The 21,451-nt window shown below is 42.3% G+C and overlaps 1 protein-coding gene and 1 long non-coding RNA gene across 7 annotated transcripts in view; one reads left to right on the plus strand and one right to left on the minus strand.

Annotated features, from left to right (window-relative positions):
- LOC135920767 (uncharacterized) overlaps positions 1-17,297 on the plus strand; it is a 77,147-nt gene extending 59,850 nt beyond the window's left edge. For both annotated transcript variants that reach the window (XR_011507311.1, XR_011507312.1), the window contains exon 5: positions 16,189-17,297. This is a non-coding gene — a long non-coding RNA (uncharacterized lncRNA). The remainder of the gene's footprint in view (positions 1-16,188) is intronic.
- Positions 17,298-19,694: 2,397 nt separating this feature from the next.
- The window catches only part of trh (PAS domain-containing protein trachealess), a 602,053-nt gene continuing 600,296 nt past the window's right edge, over positions 19,695-21,451 (minus strand). For all 5 annotated transcript variants that reach the window (XM_070521570.1, XM_065449873.2, XM_065449874.2 and 2 more), the window contains one exon: positions 19,695-21,318. In XM_070521570.1, coding sequence (XP_070377671.1) covers positions 20,311-21,318 — 1,008 coding nt within the window. In that variant the 3' untranslated portion in view covers positions 19,695-20,310. The remainder of the gene's footprint in view (positions 21,319-21,451) is intronic.

The following is a 21,451-nucleotide window of genomic DNA, read 5'->3' on the forward strand; positions in this document are numbered from 1 at the left end:
AGCGCTTTCGAGTCAACTTATTTTACCTGGCAAAGAAGATATTTTCATGGGCTATAGGCTTACCGTTTTTTCATTTTTTCGAGAAATTTATTCGTCACCAATTCCTTTATTAATCCCCTAAATAAGCATCCCCGCTTGCACACGGAGTGATGTAAACGAAGAACCAGCGCTTTCTAGTCAACTTATTTTACCTGGCAAAGAAGATATTTTCATGGGCTATAGGCTTACCGTTTTTTCATTTTTTCGAGAAATTTATTCGGCACCAATTCTTTTATTAATCCCCTAAATAAGCATCCCCACGTGCACACGGAGTGATGTAAACGAAGAACCAGCGCTTTCGAGTCAACTTATTTTACCTGGCAAAGAAGGTATTTTCATGGGCTATAGGCTTACCGTTTTTTCATTTTTTCGAGAAATTTATTTGGCACCAATTCCTTTATTAATCCCCTAAATAAGCATCCCCGCGTGCACACGGAGTGATGTAAACGAAGAACCAGCGCTTTCGAGTCAACTTATTTTACCTGGCCGAGAAGTTATTTTCATGGGCTATAGGCTTACCGTTTTTTCATTTTTTCGAGAAATTTATTTTGCACCAATTCTTTTATTAATCCCCTAAATAAGCATCCCCGCGTGCACACGGAGTGATGTAAACGAAGAACCAGCGCTTTCGAGTCAACGTATTTTACCTTGCCGAGAAGTTATTTTCGTGGGCTATAGGCTTACCGTTTTTCCATTTTTTCGAGAATTTTATTTGGCACCAATTCCTTTATTAATCCCCTAAATAAGCATCCCCGCGTGCACACGGAGTGATGTAAACGAAGAAGCAGCGCTTTCGAGTCAACTTATTTTACCTGGCCAAGAAGTTATTTTCATGGGCTATAGGCTTACCGTTTTTTAATTTTTTCGAGAAATTTATTCGTCACCAATTCCTTTATTAATCCCCTAAATAAGCATCCCCGCTTGCACAGGGATTGATGTAAACTAAGAACCAGCGCTTTCTAGTCAACTTATTTTACCTGGCAAAGAAGTTATTTTCATAGGCTATAGGCTTACCGTTTTTTCATTTTTTCGAGAAATTTATTCGGCACCAATTCTTTTATTAATCCCCTAAATAAGCATCCCCGCGTGCACACGGAGTGATGTAAACGAAGAACCAGCGCTTTCGAGTCAACTTATTTTACCTGGCAAAGAAGTTATTTTCATGGGCTATAGGCTTACCGTTTTTTCATTTTTTCGAGAAATTTATTCGTCACCAGTTCCTTTATTAATCCCCTAAATAAGCATCCCCGCGTGCACACGGAGTGATGTAAACGAAGAACCAGCGCTTTCGAGTCAACTTATTTTACCTGGCCGAGAAGTTATTTTCATGTGCTATAGGCTTACCGTTTTTTCATTTTTTCGAGAAATTTATTTTGCACCAATTCTTTTATTAATCCCCTAAATAAGCATCCCCGCGTGCACACGGAGTGATGTAAACGAAGAACCAGCGCTTTCGAGTCAACGTATTTTACCTGGCCGAGAAGTTATTTTCGTGGGCTATAGGCTTACCGTTTTCCATTTTTTCGAGAAATTTATTTGGCACCGATTCCTTTATTAATCCCCTAAATAAGCATCCCCTCGTGCACACGGAGTGATGTAAACGAAGAAGCAGCGCTTTCGAGTCAACTTATTTTACCTGGCCAAGAAGTTATTTTCATGGGCTATAGGCTTACCGTTTTTTAATTTTTTCGAGAAATTTATTCGTCACCGATTCCTTTATTAATCCCCTAAATAAGCATCCCCGCTTGCACAGGGATTGATGTAAACGAAGAACCAGCGCTTTCTAGTCAACTTATTTTACCTGGCAAAGAAGTTATTTTCATGGGCTATAGGCTTACCGTTTTTTCATTTTTTCGAGAAATTTATTCGGCACCAATTCTTTTATTAATCCCCTAAATAAGCATCCCCGCGTGCACACGGAGTGATGTAAACGAAGAACCAGCGCTTTCGAGTCAACTTATTTTACCTGGCAAAGAAGATATTTTCATGGGCTATAGGCTTACCGTTTTTCATTTTTTCGAGAAATTTATTTGGCACCAATTCCTTTATTAATCCCCTAAATAAGCATCCCCGCGTGCACACGGAGTGATGTAAACGAAGAACCAGCGCTGTCGAGTCAACTTATTTTACCTGGCCGAGAAGTTATTTTCATGGGCTATAGGCTTACCGTTTTTTCATTTTTTCGAGAAATTTATTTTGCACCAATTCTTTTATTAATCCCCTAAATAAGCATCCCCGCGTGCACACGGAGTGATGTAAAGGAAGAACCAGCGCTTTCGAGTCAACGTATTTTACCTGGCCGAGAAGTTATTTTCGTGGGCTATAGGCTTACCGTTTTTCCATTTTTTCGAGAATTTTATTTGGCACCAATTCCTTTATTAATCCCCTAAATAAGCATCCCCGCGTGCACACGGAGTGATGTAAACGAAGAAGCAGCGCTTTCGAGTCAACTTATTTTACCTGGCCAAGAAGTTATTTTCATGGGCTATTGGCTTACCGTTTTTTAATTTTTTCGAGAAATTTATTCGTCACCAATTCCTTTATTAATCCCCTAAATAAGCATCCCCGCTTGCACAGGGATTGATGTAAACGAAGAACCAGCGCTTTCTAGTCAACTTATTTTACCTGGCAAAGAAGTTATTTTCATGGGCTATAGGCTTACCGTTTTTTCATTTTTTCGAGAAATTTATTCGGCACCAATTCTTTTATTAATCCCCTAAATAAGCATCCCCGCGTGCACACGGAGTGATGTAAACGAAGAACCAGCGCTTTCGAGTCAACTTATTTTACCTGGCAAAGAAGATATTTTCATGGGCTATAGGCTTACCGTTTTTTCATTTTTTCGAGAAATTTATTCGTCACCAATTCCTTTATTAATCCCCTAAATAAGCATCCCCGCTTGCACACGGAGTGATGTAAACGAAGAACCAGCGTTTTCGAGTCAACTTATTTTACCTGGCAAAGAAGATATTTTCATGGGCTATAGGCTTACCGTTTTTTCATTTTTTCGAGAAATTTATTCGGCACCAATTCTTTTATTAATCCCCTAAATAAGCATCCCCGCGTGCACACGGAGTGATGTAAACGAAGAACCAGCGCTTTCTAGTCAACTTATTTTACCTGGCAAAGAAGATATTTTCATCGGCTATAGGCTTACCGTTTTTTCATTTTTTCGAGAAATTTATTTTGCACCAATTCCTTTATTAATCCCCTAAATAAGCATCCCCGCGTGCACACGGAGTGATGTAAACGAAGAAGCAGCGCCTTCGAGTCAACTTATTTTACCTGGCCAAGAAGTTATTTTCATGGGCTATAGGCTTACCGTTTTTTAATTTTTTCGAGAAATTTATTCGGCACCAATTCTTTTATTGATCCCCTAAATAAGCATCCCCGCGTGCACACGGAGTGATGTAAACTAAGAACCAGCGCTTTCGAGTCAACTTATTTTACCTGGCAAAGAAGATATTTTCATGGGCTATAGGCTTACCGTTTTTTCATTTTTTCGAGAAATTTATTCGGCACCAATTCTTTTATTAATCCCCTAAATAAGCATCCCCGCGTGCACACGGAGTGATGTAAACGAACAACCAGCGCTATCGAGTCAACTTATTTTACCTGGCAACGAAGATATTTTCATGGGCTATATGCTTACCGTTTTTTCATTTTTTCGAGAAATTTATTCGTCACCAATTCCTTTATTAATCCCCTAAATAAGCATCCCCGCTTGCACACGGAGTGATGTAAACGAAGAACCAGCGCTTTCGAGTCAACTTATTTTACCTGGCAAAGAAGATATTTTCATGGGCTATAGGTTTACCGTTTTTTCATTTTTTCGAGAAATTTATTCGGCACCAATTCTTTTATTAATCCCCTAAATACGCATCCCCGCGTGCACACGGAGTGATGTAAACGAAGAACCAGCGCTTTCTAGTCAACTTATTTTACCTGGCAAAGAAGATATTTTCATGGGCTTTAGGCTTACCGTTTTTTCATTTTTTCGAGAAATTTATTTTGCACCAATTCCTTTATTAATCCCCTAAATAAGCATCCCCGCGTGCACACGGAGTGATGTAAACGAAGAAGCAGCTCTTTCGAGTCAACCTATTTTACCTGGCCGAGAAGTTATTTTCATGGGCTATAGGCTTACCGTTTTTTAATTTTTTCGAGAAATTTATTCGTCACCAATTCCTTTATTAATCCCCTAAATAAGCATCCCCGCTTGCACAGGGATTGATGTAAAGGAAGAACCAGCGCTTTCTAGTCAACTTATTTTACGTGGCAAAGAAGATATTTTCATGGGCTAACCGTTTACCGTTTTTTCATTTTTTCGAGAAATTTATTCGGCACTTATTTAACTATTTTTTAACTTATTTTACCTGGCCGAGAAGTTATTTTCATGGGCTATAGGCTTACCGTTTTTTCATTTTTTCGAGAAATTTATTTTGCACCAATTCCTTTATTAATCCCCTAAATAAGCATCCCCGCGTGCACATGGAGTGATGTAAACGAAGAAGCAGCGCTTTCGAGTCAACTTATTTTACCTGGCCAAGAAGTTATTTTCATGGGCTATAGGCTTACCGTTTTTTAATTTTTTCGAGAAATTTATTCGTCACCAATTCCTTTATTAATCCCCTAAATAAGCATCCCCGCTTGCACAGGGATTGATGTAAACGAAGAACCAGCGCTTTCTAGTCAACTTATTTTACCTGGCAAAGAAGTTATTTTCATGGGCTATAGGCTTACCGTTTTTTCATTTTTTCGAGAAATTTATTCGGCACCAATTCTTTTATTAATCCCCTAAATAAGCATCCCCGCGTGCACACGGAGTGATGTAAACGAAGAACCAGCGCTTTCGAGTCAACTTATTTTACCTGGCCGAGAAGTTATTTTCATGGGCTATAGGCTTACCGTTTTTTCATTTTTTCGAGAAATTTATTTTGCACCAATTCCTTTATTAATCCCCTAAATAAGCATCCCCGCGTGCACACGGAGTGATGTAAACGAAGAAGCAGCGCTTTCGAGTCAACTTATTTTACCTGGCCAAGAAGTTATTTTCATGGGCTATAGGCTTACCGTTTTTTAATTTTTTCGAGAAATTTATTCGTCACCAATTCCTTTATTAATCCCCTAAATAAGCATCCCCGCTTGCACAGGGATTGATGTAAACGAAGAGCCAGCGCTTTCTAGTCAACTTATTTTACCTGGCCGAGAAGTTATTTTCATGGGCTATAGGCTTACCGTTTTTTCATTTTTTCGAGAAATTTATTTTGCACCAATTCTTTTATTAATCCCCTAAATAAGCATCCCCGCGTGCACACGGAGTGATGTAAACGAAGAACCAGCGCTTTCGAGTCAACTTATTTTACCTGGCCGAGAAGTTATTTTCATGGGCTATAGGCTTACCGTTTTTTCATTTTTTCGAGAAATTTATTTTGCACCAATTCCTTTATTAATCCCCTAAATAAGCATCCCCGCGTGCACACGGAGTGATGTAAACAAAGAAGCAGCGCTTTCGAGTCAACTTATTTTACCTGGCCAAGAAGTTATTTTCATGGGCTATAGGCTTACCGTTTTTTAATTTTTTCGAGAAATTTATTCGTCACCAATTCCTTTATTAATCCCCTAAATAAGCATCCCCGCTTGCACAGGGATTGATGTAAACGAAGAACCAGCGCTTTCTAGTCAACTTATTTTACCTGGCAAAGAAGTTATTTTCATGGGCTATAGGCTTACCGTTTTTTCATTTTTTCGAGAAATTTATTCGGCACCAATTCTTTTATTAATCCCCTAAATAAGCATCCCCGCGTGCACACGGAGTGATGTAAACGAAGAACCAGCGCTTTCGAGTCAACTTATTTTACCTGGCAAAGAAGATATTTTCATGGGCTATAGGCTTACCGTTTTTCATTTTTTCGAGAAATTTATTTGGCACCAATTCCTTTATTAATCCCCTAAATAAGCATCCCCGCGTGCACACGGAGTGATGTAAACGAAGAACCAGCGCTGTCGAGTCAACTTATTTTACCTGGCCGAGAAGTTATTTTCATGGGCTATAGGCTTACCGTTTTTTCATTTTTTCGAGAAATTTATTTTGCACCAATTCTTTTATTAATCCCCTAAATAAGCATCCCCGCGTGCACACGGAGTGATGTAAACGAAGAACCAGCGCTTTCGAGTCAACTTATTTTACCTGGCAAAGAAGATATTTTCATGGGCTATAGGCTTACCGTTTTTCATTTTTTCGAGAAATTTATTTGGCACCAATTCCTTTATTAATCCCCTAAATAAGCATCCCCGCGTGCACACGGAGTGATGTAAACGAAGAACCAGCGCTGTCGAGTCAACTTATTTTACCTGGCCGAGAAGTTATTTTCATGGGCTATAGGCTTACCGTTTTTTCATTTTTTCGAGAAATTTATTTTGCACCAATTCTTTTATTAATCCCCTAAATAAGCATCCCCGCGTGCACACGGAGTGATGTAAACGAAGAACCAGCGCTTTCGAGTCAACGTATTTTACCTGGCCGAGAAGTTATTTTCGTGGGCTATAGGCTTACCGTTTTTCCATTTTTTCGAGAATTTTATTTGGCACCAATTCCTTTATTAATCCCCTAAATAAGCATCCCCGCGTGCACACGGAGTGATGTAAACGAAGAAGCAGCGCTTTCGAGTCAACTTATTTTACCTGGCCAAGAAGTTATTTTCATGGGTTATAGGCTTACCGTTTTTTAATTTTTTCGAGAAATTTATTCGTCACCAATTCCTTTATTAATCCCCTAAATAAGCATCCCCGCTTGCACAGGGATTGATGTAAACGAAGAACCAGCGCTTTCTAGTCAACTTATTTTACCTGGCAAAGAAGTTATTTTCATGGGCTATAGGCTTACCGTTTTTTCATTTTTTCGAGAAATTTATTTTGCACCAATTCTTTTATTAATCCCCTAAATAAGCATCCCCGCGTGCACACGGAGTGATGTAAACGAAGAACCAGCGCTTTCGAGTCAACGTATTTTACCTGGCCGAGAAGTTATTTTCGTGGGCTATAGGCTTACCGTTTTTCCATTTTTTCGAGAATTTTATTTGGCACCAATTCCTTTATTAATCCCCTAAATAAGCATCCCCGCGTGCACACGGAGTGATGTAAACGAAGAAGCAGCGCTTTCGAGTCAACTTATTTTACCTGGCCAAGAAGTTATTTTCATGGGTTATAGGCTTACCGTTTTTTAATTTTTTCGAGAAATTTATTCGTCACCAATTCCTTTATTAATCCCCTAAATAAGCATCCCCGCTTGCACAGGGATTGATGTAAACGAAGAACCAGCGCTTTCTAGTCAACTTATTTTACCTGGCAAAGAAGTTATTTTCATGGGCTATAGGCTTACCATTTTTTCATTTTTTCGAGAAATTTATTCGGCACCAATTCTTTTATTAATCCCCTAAATAAGCATCCCCGCGTGCACACGGAGTGATGTAAACGAAGAACCAGCGCTTTCGAGTCAACTTATTTTACCTGGCAAAGAAGATATTTTCATGGGCTATAGGCTTACCGTTTTTTCATTTTTTCGAGAAATTTATTCGTCACCAATTCCTTTATTAATCCCCTAAATAAGCATCCCCGCTTGCACACGGAGTGATGTAAACGAAGAACCAGCGCTTTCGAGTCAACTTATTTTACCTGGCAAAGAAGATATTTTCATGGGCTATAGGCTTACCGTTTTTTCATTTTTTCGAGAAATTTATTCGGCACCAATTCTTTTATTAATCCCCTAAATAAGCATCCCCGCGTGCACACGGAGTGATGTAAACGAAGAACCAGCGCTTTCTAGTCAACTTATTTTACCTGGCAAAGAATATATTTTCATGGGCTATAGGCTTACCGTTTTTTCATTTTTTCGAGAAATTTATTTTGCACCAATTCCTTTATTAATCCCCTCAATAAGCATCCCCGCGTGCACACGGAGTGATGTAAACGAAGAAGCAGCGCTTTCGAGTCAGCTTATTTTACCTGGCCAAGAAGTTATTTTCATGGGCTATAGGCTTACCGTTTTTCCATTTTTTCGAGAAATTTATTTGGCACCAATTCTTTTATTAATCCCCTAAATAAGCATCCCCGCGTGCACACGGAGTGATGTAAACGAAGAAGCAGCGCTTTCGAGTCAACTTATTTTACCTGGCCAAGAAGTTATTTTCATGGGCTATAGGCTTACCGTTTTTTAATTTTTTCGAGAAATTTATTCGTCACCAATTCCTTTATTAATCCCCTAAATAGGCATCCCCTCTTGCACAGGGATTGATGTAAACGAAGAACCAGCGCTTTCTAGTCAACTTATTTTACCTGGCAAAGAAGATATTTTCATGGGCTATAGGCTTACCGTTTTTTCATTTTTTCGAGAAATTTATTTGACACCAATTCCTTTATTAATCCCCTAAATAAGCATCCCCGCGTGCACACGGAGTGATGTAAACGAAGAACCAGCGCTTTCGAGTCAACTTATTTTACCTGGCCGAGAAGTTATTTTCATGGGCTATAGGCTTACCGTTTTTTCATTTTTTCGAGAAATTTATTTTGCACCAATTCCTTTATTAATCCCCTAAATAAGCATCCCCGCGTGCACACGGAGTGATGTAAACGAAGAAGCAGCGCTTTCGAGTCAACTTATTTTACCTGGCCAAGAAGGTATTTTCATGGGCTATAGGCTTACCGTTTTTTAATTTTTTCGAGAAATTTATTCTTCACCAATTCCTTTATTAATCCCCTAAATAAGCATCCCCGCTTGCACAGGGATTGATGTAAACGAAGAACCAGCGCTTTCTAGTCAACTTATTTTACCTGGCAAAGAAGTTATTTTCATGGGCTATAGGCTTACCGTTTTTTCATTTTTTCGAGAAATTTATTCGGCACCAATTCTTTTATTAATCCCCTAAATAAGCATCCCCGCGTGCACACGGAGTGATGTAAACGAAGAACCAGCGCTTTCGAGTCAACTTATTTTACCTGGCCGAGAAGTTATTTTCATGGGCTATAGGCTTACCGTTTTTTCATTTTTTCGAGAAATTTATTTTGCACCAATTCCTTTATTAATCCCCTAAATAAGCATCCCCGCGTGCACACGGAGTGATGTGAACGAAGAAGCAGCGCTTTCGAGTCAACTTATTTTACCTGGCCAAGAAGTTATTTTCATGGGCTATAGGCTTACCGTTTTTTAATTTTTTCGAGAAATTTATTCGTCACCAATTCCTTTATTAATCCCCTAAATAAGCATCCCCGCTTGCACAGGGATTGATGTAAACGGAGAGCCAGCGCTTTCTAGTCAACTTATTTTACCTGGCCGAGAAGTTATTTTCATGGGCTATAGGCTTACCGTTTTTTCATTTTTTCGAGAAATTTATTTTGCACCAATTCTTTTATTAATCCCCTAAATAAGCATCCCCGCGTGCACACGGAGTGATGTAAACGAAGAACCAGCGCTTTCGAGTCAACTTAGTTTACCTGGCCGAGAAGTTATTTTCATGGGCTATAGGCTTACCGTTTTTTCATTTTTTCGAGAAATTTATTTTGCACCAATTCCTTTATTAATCCCCTAAATAAGCATCCCCGCGTGCACACGGAGTGATGTAAACAAAGAAGCAGCGCTTTCCGAGTCAACTTATTTTACCTGGCCAAGAAGTTATTTTCATGGGCTATAGGCTTACCGTTTTTTAATTTTTTCGAGAAATTTATTCGTCACCAATTCCTTTATTAATCCCCTAAATAAGCATCCCCGCTTGCACAGGGATTGATGTAAACGAAGAACCAGCGCTTTCTAGTCAACTTATTTTACCTGGCAAAGAAGTTATTTTCATGGGCTATAGGCTTACCGTTTTTTAATTTTTTCGAGAAATTTATTCGTCACCAATTCCTTTATTAATCCCCTAAATAGGCATCCCCGCTTGCACAGGGATTGATGTAAACGAAGAACCAGCGCTTTCTAGTCAACCTATTTTACCTGGCAAAGAAGATATTTTCATGGGCTATAGGCTTACCGTTTTTTCATTTTTTCGAGAAATTTATTCGGCACCAATTCTTTTATTAATCCCCTAAATAAGCATCCCCGCGTGCACACGGAGTGATGTAAACGAAGAAGCAGCGCTTTCGAGTCAACTTATTTTACCTGGCCAAGAAGTTATTTTCATGGGCTATAGGCTTACCGTTTTTTAATTTTTTCGAGAAATTTATTCGTCACCAATTCCTTTATTAATCCCCTAAATAAGCATCCCCGCTTGCACAGGGATTGATGTAAACGGAGAGCCAGCGCTTTCTAGTCAACTTATTTTACCTGGCCGAGAAGTTATTTTCATGGGCTATAGGCTTACCGTTTTTTCATTTTTTCGAGAAATTTATTTTGCACCAATTCTTTTATTAATCCCCTAAATAAGCATCCCCGCGTGCACACGGAGTGATGTAAACGAAGAACCAGCGCTTTCGAGTCAACTTAGTTTACCTGGCCGAGAAGTTATTTTCATGGGCTATAGGCTTACCGTTTTTTCATTTTTTCGAGAAATTTATTTTGCACCAATTCCTTTATTAATCCCCTAAATAAGCATCCCCGCGTGCACACGGAGTGATGTAAACAAAGAAGCAGCGCTTTCCGAGTCAACTTATTTTACCTGGCCAAGAAGTTATTTTCATGGGCTATAGGCTTACCGTTTTTTAATTTTTTCGAGAAATTTATTCGTCACCAATTCCTTTATTAATCCCCTAAATAAGCATCCCCGCTTGCACAGGGATTGATGTAAACGAAGAACCAGCGCTTTCTAGTCAACTTATTTTACCTGGCAAAGAAGTTATTTTCATGGGCTATAGGCTTACCGTTTTTTAATTTTTTCGAGAAATTTATTCGTCACCAATTCCTTTATTAATCCCCTAAATAGGCATCCCCGCTTGCACAGGGATTGATGTAAACGAAGAACCAGCGCTTTCTAGTCAACCTATTTTACCTGGCAAAGAAGATATTTTCATGGGCTATAGGCTTACCGTTTTTTCATTTTTTCGAGAAATTTATTCGGCACCAATTCTTTTATTAATCCCCTAAATAAGCATCCCCGCGTGCACACGGAGTGATGTAAACGAAGAACCAGCGCTTTCGAGTCAACTTATTTTACGTGGCAAAGGAGATATTTTCATGGGCTATAGGCTTACCGTTTTTTCATTTTTTCGAGAAATTTATTCGTCACCAATTCCTTTATTAATCCCCTAAATAAGCATCCCCGCTTGCACACGGAGTGATGTAAACGAAGAACCAGCGCTTTCTAGTCAACTTATTTTACCTGGCAAAGAAGATATTTTCATGGGCTATAGGCTTACCGTTTTTTCATTTTTTCGAGAAATTTATTCGGCACAAATTCTTTTATTAATCCCCTAAATAAGCATCCCCGCGTGCACACGGAGTGATGTAAACGAAGAACCAGCGCTTTCGAGTCAACGTATTTTACCTGGCCGAGAAGTTATTTTCGTGGGCTATAGGCTTACCGTTTTCCATTTTTTCGAGAAATTTATTTGGCACCGATTCCTTTATTAATCCCCTAAATAAGCATCCCCGCGTGCACACGGAGTGATGTAAACGAAGAAGCAGCGCTTTCGAGTCAACTTATTTTACCTGGCCAAGAAGTTATTTTCATGGGCTATAGGCTTACCGTTTTTTAATTTTTTCGAGAAATTTATTCGTCACCAATTCCTTTATTAATCCCCTAAATAAGCATCCCCGCTTGCACAGGGATTGATGTAAACGAAGAACCAGCGCTTTCTAGTCAACTTATTTTACCTGGCAACGAAGATATTTTCATGGGCTATAGGCTTACCGTTTTTTCATTTTTTCGAGAAATTTATTCGTCACCAATTCCTTTATTAATCCCCTAAATAAGCATCCCCGCTTGCACACGGCGTGATGTAAACGAAGAACCAGCGCTTTCGAGTCAACTTATTTTACCTGGCAAAGAAGATATTTTCATGGGCTATAGGCTTACCGTTTTTTCATTTTTTCGAGAAATTTATTCGGCACCAATTCTTTTATTAATCCCCTAAATAAGCATCCCCGCGTGCACACGGAGTGATGTAAACGAAGAACCAGCGCTTTCTAGTCAACTTATTTTACCTGGCAAAGAAGATATTTTCATGGGCTATAGGCTTACCGTTTTTTCATTTTTTCGAGAAATTTATTTTGCACCAATTCCTTTATTAATCCCCTAAATAAGCATCCCCGCGTGCACACGGAGTGATGTAAACGAAGAAGCAGCGCTTTCGAGTCAACCTATTTTACCTGGCCGAGAAGTTATTTTCATGGGCTATAGGCTTACCGTTTTTTAATTTTTTCGAGAAATTTATTCGTCACCAATTCCTTTATTAATCCCCTAAATAAGCATCCCCGCTTGCACAGGGATTGATGTAAACGAAGAACCAGCGCTTTCTAGTCAACTTATTTTACGTGGCAAAGAAGATATTTTCATGGGCTATAGGCTTACCGTTTTTTCATTTTTTCCAGAAATTTATTCTGCACCAATTCTTTTATTAATCCCCTAAATAAGCATCCCCACGTGCACACGGAGTGATGTAAACGAAGAACCAGCGCTTTCGAGTCAACGTATTTTACCTGGCCGAGAAGTTATTTTCGTGGGCTATAGGCTTACCGTTTTTTCATTTTTTCGAGAAATTTATTCGGCACCAATTCTTTTATTGATCCCCTAAATAAGCATCCCCGCGTGCACACGGAGTGATGTAAACGAAGAACCAGCGCTTTCGAGTCAACTTATTTTACCTGGCCGAGAAGTTATTTTCGTGGGCTATAGGCTTACCGTTTTTTCATTTTTTCGAGAAATTTATTCGGCACCAATTCTTTTATTAATCCCCTAAATAAGCAACCCCGCGTGCACACGGAGTGATGTAAACGAAGAACCAGCGCTTTCGAGTCAACTTATTTTACCTGGCCGAGAAGTTATTTTCGTGGGCTTACCGTTTTTTCATTTTTTCGAGAAATTTATTCGGCACCAATTCTTTTATTAATCCCCTAAACAAGCATCCCCGCGTGCACAAGGAGTGATGTAAACGAAGAACCAGCGCTTTCGAGTCAACTTATTTTACCTGGCCAAGAAGTTATTTTCATGGGCTATAGGCTTACCGTTTTTTAATTTTTTCGAGAAATTTATTCGGCACCAATTCTTTTATTAATCCCCTAAATAAGCATCCCCGCTTGCACAGGGATTGATGTAAACGAAGAACCAGCGCTTTCGAGTCAACTTATTTTACCTGGCAAAGAAGATATTTTCATGGGCTATAGGCTTACCGTTTTTTCATTTTTTCGAGAAACTTATTCGGCACCAATTCTTTTATTAATCCCCTAAATAAGCATCCCCGTGTGCACACGGAGTGATGTAAACGAAGAACCAGCGCTTTCTAGTCAACTTATTTTACCTGGCAAAGAAGATATTTTCATGGGCTATAGGCTTACTGTTTTTAATTTTTTCGAGAAATTTATTTGACACCAATTCCTTTATTAATCCCCTAAATAAGCATCCCCGCGTGCACACGGAGTGATGTAAACGAAGAACCAGCGCTTTCGAGTCAACTTATTTTACCTGGCCGAGAAGTTATTTTCATGGGCTATAGGCTTACCGTTTTTTCATTTTTTCGAGAGATTTATTTTGCACCAATTCCTTTATTAATCCCCTAAATAAGCATCCCCGCGTGCACACGGAGTGATGTAAACGAAGAAGCAGCGCTTTCGAGTCAACTTATTTTACCTGGCCAAGAAGTTATTTTCATGGGCTATAGGCTTACCGTTTTTTAATTTTTTCGAGAAATTTATTCGTCACCAATTCCTTTATTAATTCCCTAAATAAGCATCCCCGCTTGCACAGGGATTGATGTAAACGAAGAACCAGCGCTTTCTAGTCAACTTATTTTACCTGGCAAAGAAGATATTTTCATGGGCTATAGGCTTACCGTTTTTTTCATTTTTTCGAGAAATTTATTCGGCACCAATTCTTTTATAATCCACTAAATAAGCATCCCCGCGTGCACACGGAGTGATGTCAACGAAGAACCAGCGCTTTCGAGTCAACTCATTTTACCTGGCCGAGAAGTTATTTTCGTGGGCTATAGGCTTACCGTTTTTTCATTTTTTCGAGAAATTTATTCGGCACCAATTATTTTATTAATCCCCTAAATAAGCATCCCCGCGTGCACACGGAGTGATGTAAACGAAGAACCAGCGCTTTCGAGTCAACTTATTTTACCTGGCCGAGAAGTTATTTTCGTGGGCTATAGGCTTACCGTTTTTTCATTTTTTCGAGAAATTTATTCGGCACCAATTATTTTATTAATCCCCTAAATAAGCATTTCCGCGTGCACACGGAGTGATGTAAACGAAGAACCAGCGCTTTCGAGTCAACTTATTTTACCTGGCCGAGAAGTTATTTTCGTGGGCTATAGGCTTACCGTTTTTTCATTTTTTCGAGAAATTTATTCGGCACCAATTCTTTTATTAATCCCATAAATAAGCATCCCCGCGTGCACACGGAGTGATGTAAACGAAGAACCAGCGCTTTCGAGTCAACTTATTTTACCTGGCCGAGAAGTTATTTTCGTGGGCTATAGGCTTACCGTTTTTTCATTTTTTCGAGAAATTTATTCGGCACCAATTCCTTTATTAATCCCCTAAATAAGCATCCCCGCGTGCACAGGGAGTGATGCAAACGAAGAAGCAGCGCTTTCGAGTCAACTTATTTTATTTGGCGCAGAAGATATTTTCATGGGCTATAGGCTTACCATTTTTTCATTTTTTCGAGAAATTTATTCGGAACCTATTCTTTTATTAATAGCCTAAATCGCCATCCCCGGGTGCATGGGGAGTGAAGTGTGGCCAAAAACTCCCTAGTCCTGGGTTGACACGATGTGAGCTAGAGGGTGGTTGTTGACGTTGGTTTTGTGGAATAAATGGGCACAAAAATCTATTAGTGCGACAATAACGCCTCTTATTTGTGACGGTAATCAACTCGAGAGGACTGATAAGTAGGTGGTAGGATGACTTCACTGCGAACGATATGCTGACGATTCACGTTCTGAAAAAGGCTTAAGTGCAAAACTTAACTGCGCAGTGATAGCAATGGCAGACACAAGCTGCTTTTCATAAAAGTCATACTTGACGTACCATTGTATTTCGAAAGTAAGCATGTAGGATTAGCGAAGAGTTTTACGTAATAGCTCTGCGAAACCCGCAAGGTGGAGAGAAGTAATTATTATAGCGAAAATGAAACATCCACCAAATCGTAGCAATTGCTACAAAGGAAACCTATACGGGTCTTTCGAAAAAAAATGTCTCGAAGTTGAAGAAAAATTCGTCCTGGTCCGGGACTCGAACCCAGTGCCACCGCTCTTCCGGGACAGCCGCTCTACCATCTGAGCTAACCAGGCGGCTAGCCGAGGACAGGGTGAAGTGAAATTTATCGACAACTCGAAGCAAAGGCAAGAGTTTGACGTAATAGTTCTGCGGAAACCCGCACGGTGGAAGGAAGTAATTAATAAAGGAAAATTAGACATCCACCCAATCGTAGTAATTGCTACAAAGGAAACCCATACGGGTTCCTCGAAGTTAAAGCCTCGCAGTTGAAGAAAAATTCGTCCTGGTCCGGGACTCGAACTTAGGTTATGCATGCCCAAAGGCAATTATATATTCTTGAATTTCAGCACGATTTGCCGTTGAATTCATAGCACGTCATTGCTAGTCTCTTCACTAAAGAACACGATTTCAGATTTCTGTGCGTTAAAATTAAGGCTTAGATAGGTAGCTTAATTGCCACATGTATTCCCAAGTCTCTGCGAATCCTCTGCATTGTCCACTGGCAGCTTTATGTCGTCCGCGCATATTACGCAGAGACACTGTTGCGTCACCTGCCTGTTACGGGTGTAAGTCATCGGCAAACCTCCTCCACCTAGAGGAATTTAGTAGGAGTGATTTGCCAAAGACTTCATTCTAAAGGAACGGAAATAAAACAAAACAACACGAAACGGAGACGTTGTAGGTTTCAGTGAAGTTTTTATTTGCTTGTCGCTTCGGTCTGTTTTACAACTTCGTTCAATATTAAAAGTGCGTTTCGAATTTTGATTTCACGTTCACAGGCGTGTCCTATGGACACTCAACCGACGTGCGATGTTCCTGCGATCATGGCAGGAGTGACAGACTGCAAAGATTCGAGACACGCCGAGAACGTGCTGCTGCATAGCTCGATGAAAAGCGAGACGTTCCCGTGCCATGTCCAAGCCGAGAGCAGCGATGCGTTTGACTCGAGGTGAAGCGGCTGCCGCCGTATGCATAGGTCAGACTACGGTCGTGAGTGGCAAGGCACACGTTTTACGTTTACCTAAAATTAAACCCATACGTGCTCAGCTAAGCTGTTAGGTGCACTCTGGTAACAAGCAGATGATTTGAACAGCGTGACAAAGGAACCACGAATTGAGTCAGAACTCTGTCCTTGTGGTTCCTCCCGCGACCTATGTTGTGGTGTTACAGGACAAAAATGCGAATAGACTTGCAGCGATGTTTTGAAAAGCGTGTCGCCGGATTCATACAATCATTATCTCTCTTTTGCGTTTGATGCTCCACGTTTAGAATGACTAACTGTGCGAAGTTTATAAAGTAATTTTACGCACATATGAGCCTGAGATAAGCCTCATGAGTGATTTTATTTCTGCTTGTTTGAACCAAAGCAATACGAGTGCTACGAGAGAAGATTTAGTGGAATGCTCTGAAATAATTTCTGCCACGGAGGTCCCCGTGCATGAGCGTTCTACGTCAGAACACGGCCGCTGTGGTCGGGAATCGAACCTGCGACCTCGTGCCCAGCTGCAGAACGCCACAGCCACTAACCAACGAGGCGTGTGTCAAAAGCTTTTTTTTGTCAATTCGACTCACGGCATGAACGACAAAACGAGCCACGTCATTACCTTAGCCATAGTAATTTTTTTACAGGCTCTTTGCAAATGCGTTAGACGTCAGCCGATGTCGTGGCGTTAGCGCGCTCTGACGTCGCAGGTTAAAGAAGTCCTGTCAGTCACGACCGTAGTGCGAGCGCAGCCGAGTCAGCCGGTATTTAGAGTTTGGTTTCGAGTAGACAAACGAATGAAAAAAACTAAAAGGAGAAAGAATGAACGCATACAGTGTCGACATAAACTGTAGACCTTGGAATCGCATCTATGAGCCTTCACATCGTGACTGCCCTGCTCAGAGCTGAAAGCGACGACGGCGAGCCGATTTTCATACTTTGCAAAATACACGGTTGTAGGAATATTAGAAATTTTCTAATACTAATCACGTACTTCCGTTTCGAATCAAAGTATTTTTTCCAGAACTTGATACGCGATTTCTACGAACATTCGATCATTGGATCACCAAGTAAAAAATATTGAATAATTGAATATGCGATGTCGAATATGAAATTAGTGGTTTTTTGAATATTCGACATTCAGATATGAATATTTCAGAATATGCCATATCGAACAAGACAGTACTGATTTTTAAATATGCAAACTTTGATATTTACTTTTTCTTCAAGTATCTCTTTTTGGATATTCTTAAGTATGCGAAAAGAAACCTGAAAGCATTTGATTGCGAATGTGCGATCTTTTGCTGAATGAACGGGGTCGCTACATTTAATCTGCATTCCCTGTTAAGAACATAAACTATGCTTGTAAGTCAGCGGCCGCTTGATGTACCAGTTGTAAGACAACCAGAAGCTGTGGTGACTGCCACCTCACACTTACTTTGCATATTTACAGCTTCCTAGAAGAATGAACTTCAGAAAAGGATAGAGCGTAATGGGGGAAATAAATCAATTTTGAGGCACCTTGAGTCGCCAAGTTTTTTTTCTACTCGTAAAAGCGGGACAATATTCGTTGCTCAATTCGAAAATCTAGGTACGCGCTCTTACAATATTCCCATTCGAAGGTTTCACTATTCAAGCACTTCCAAGGAAATGACATAGAATTAGAGCCCGCTATCACGTCGAACGCTGCTCTGAGCTCAAGACTGCAACAGAAGTCGTGGGTGTAAAAAGAGTGAGAGTTAAATGGAGCACAAGAATGAGGAGAAGAACGAGAAAAAAAAAAACACGGCGTTCACTGCACCGCGTACGCTGCCTCGTCTCCTATAACGGTTTTTCTATGCTATATTAAGTGTATATATAATATATAGATATCTTATATCTATATAAATTTTGTATCACAATTCGCCAACATGGCTGTCGCCCACGCACGCCTGCTCCGCACACAGCCTCGTGGTGGAGAGGGGGCGAAAGTGGAAAGGAGGGCAGAGAGGCCGTATTCACGGGCGAGGGCATTAGCCATGCGGAGGATGCACCGGTACACAACACAATAACCCACACGCACTCACGCATGCCTTGAATGGGTCCTGCAAACACCGTCCGCCAGAGCAGTCGCTTCTTGTAGAGCGTGCCACTTTTCCTCTCCCCTGTTCCAGTGAGTCGAAGCTTACGGCTAGTCCGAAAACGGGCACTTCAGGTTTAACAACATAATTGATATGCTACACTTCTGCAAATACGATTGCCTCACTGCTAAGGTTATCCGGGCCCAAGTGGCCAAAAAAAGAACGCACGAGCGAAAGACTGGTGGCGACGCCACTCCTCTATTGCAGCACCAGTTGTTCACCGTGATATCACTAATTTTGGCAGCATACGTTCGCGGCTGCTTAACTGGTCACCAATTTCAGCAAGCTTGAACGTAAGCATATACTCTATCCGGCAACATTTGCGGAGTTTTTTCATGCGCCACACGGGAGTCCAGGCACGAGGAAACACGGCGAAATACATAACGCTACAGTGAGGTCATAGGTGCCACGGTTTTAATGGGGTAGCTAATAAAACAAAAGTTTGGCGTTCATTATTACTGCTAATGTTTTTTTCTCCATTTCTTTCTCCACAAAGGAAACAATTACAGATACAAAAAAGGAAAGCAAGTGAAATTCATAATGTCAGAGTGGCGTCATGTTGAGGTCTTTGTTCCTTTCCTTTCTTCGCGCACCAGTTATCAGTCATGACACTTCCTTTAATGTCGAGTACCTTGCTGGGTCATTCTCCTAACACAGAAGCATCGCATGGCCAATTCTCTCGCGAACTTCGTGACAAACATCTCTAACGAAATTTAATATAACAGATGTCAGATGTTAGCGCGCACTAGACAGCTTGTCACTCAAATTACCTCCGGTCTGACGGAAACGCCCCGGGTAATTGTTGAGAATGGTTTCATTGATTGAAAAACGAAAAATGAAAAACGTTGTGAATAGGTTTCTACTCCAAGGAAGATAGCGTAAACATTCTTTTCTTTTTTTTTTTTAACCAATGCGCTCGTGAGCGCGCTCTCTACTCTCGTTCAAGATAAACACCCAATGGCGGCTTTCATATTCGATGACGAACCAGTGTGAATCCTGACGCAACTGTGTCGACGAAATGAAATAGCAAGCGCAGGAAGGAGGTGTTGCAGGGCCCATTTAAGACACTGAGCAAAAAGAAATGAGAAAATAAAAAAAAGGCGACGTACACAAGCTCGATGTACAGTCACGCAAACAGGCACACTCGCAGAATCTGCTGACGAGAGAAACAAAAACGAAAACGTACCAAAACGAAAAGGAAAAGCAAAAAGTCCTCGCAAACGTGGAATGTACTTGTGGCATCAACGCCGACTGAGCTCTCGGGTTTCCGTACGAGGAGGACATATATATGTACACCGAAGGCATTTGAAGGAAGTTGGAAGAGACACCACTCTGTCAGGAGTTGACAAAGTAGTGTTCGAAAAAGCTGGGTACACAGGGGAGCTGAGACCAACGGCAACAACAAATACTACAACACGGGGCTCACCATGAAAAAAAAAGAAATAAAGAACAAACAGAAGCAAGGAAAGCCGTGTCACTGGGATATCTCCACAATTTTTTTGTTTGTTTCGTTTTCATTTCGCGAACGCGGACCATCGCGCTCACGCAAGAAGTTGCAGCAGACAACTCTCTTCGTAATTATTATACCGAGCCACCGGGACGTACTCGCGCAAGGTAAATCTAGGGCAGCCCTCCGCCGACGCGAATCGGCGTACGCCCGTTGGTCTTGTGTTGTGTCCAAAGTGTTCGCAGAGGGCGCCGCAACAGACTCGTCAAAAGTCACACATTTACACACGCGCACGCACACGGAAGCAGCCAGAGAACAAGTGGGCGATTCACAGGGTTGCCGAGAGGCCGCGCTACGTGTTCGGCTGCTGCGAGTACCAGGCACCGTTGGGCTTGCCGTACAAGTGGAATCCGCCCGCGTAGAGCTGCTGCTCCTGAGGCGTCGCGTAGTCCAGGCTTCCGGGGTGGACCAGCACCTGCGGCTTGAGGGGCAACTCGGCCGCGGACACGTAGTGGCGCATGTGCGGCATCGCCGCCGCCGCGGCCACGGCCGCCGCCTCGGAGAAGGCCGGGCTCTCGGCGAGCCCCAGCTTGTTGTCGCGAGGCGACACCGAGGACGGCGGCGTGACGGCCGAGAACGGCGGCGGCGGCTCGACGTAGCCGGCGTACGGGGGCAGGACGAACGCGTCGGGCGTCGTCCACGGTCCCTCGGGGGGCGTCGGCACGTCTCCGTAGTACGTCGGCCGCGAGGAGGCGGCGGACACGTGCGACCCGGACCGTATGACCGACTCGCGGTTGACGTACAGCTGCCGTAGCAGCGTCGACGCAGGCAAGGGTCCGCCGGCGGCGTGCGGCGACGCTCCGGCGGCGCCGGACTGGTGGGGCGCCCCGATCCACTGGATGGCCGCCGAGCGCGTGGAGCGCACCTCGGGCAAGTGCTTCTTCATGGCGTCCTCCAGCTCGCGCACGGTGAGCCCTTCGCCGGTGGAAACCTGGCCGCTTCCTCCCCCCGCCTTCCAGGGCCGCGACAGACCGTCGGGGCCGTCGCAGGAGTCGTCGCCGTTGCCCGACGTCGGGCCGCCCTGGGAGGAGACGGCGCCGGTGGACGAGGACGACGCCGGGTCGTCGACGACCACCAGCGGCGGCTCGGAGGCGCGCCCGTAGCCGTCCGGCGGTGGGAGGCTCCGGGCCGGGCTTGGCGGCTGTAGGCTCGACGCGCGGCTACCCGGCCGCGAGCACTTGGGGCTGGCGCGGCTTCCGCCGGCCGCTTCGTCCGAGCTCCGCTTGCGCGAACTCTTGGCGTTGCCGGCCGGCGCGGCCTCGTAGCGCGCTGGACTGGCCGACGGATGTTCGGCTCCCTCCTGCAACCACAGATACGACGCCGTTACAACAACTGAAGCGCCATGGTACAAAAGAACAGCCTGGAGAGTAGAGTCGTGACCACTTTGTGCATAGTATAAGCGGATACCAGATGTGGGAACCCTACTTCTAATG

This window comes from Dermacentor albipictus, chromosome 7 (genome assembly GCF_038994185.2).
Source record: "Dermacentor albipictus isolate Rhodes 1998 colony chromosome 7, USDA_Dalb.pri_finalv2, whole genome shotgun sequence".
In the NCBI taxonomy this organism is placed as follows: Eukaryota; Metazoa; Arthropoda; class Arachnida; order Ixodida; family Ixodidae; genus Dermacentor; species Dermacentor albipictus.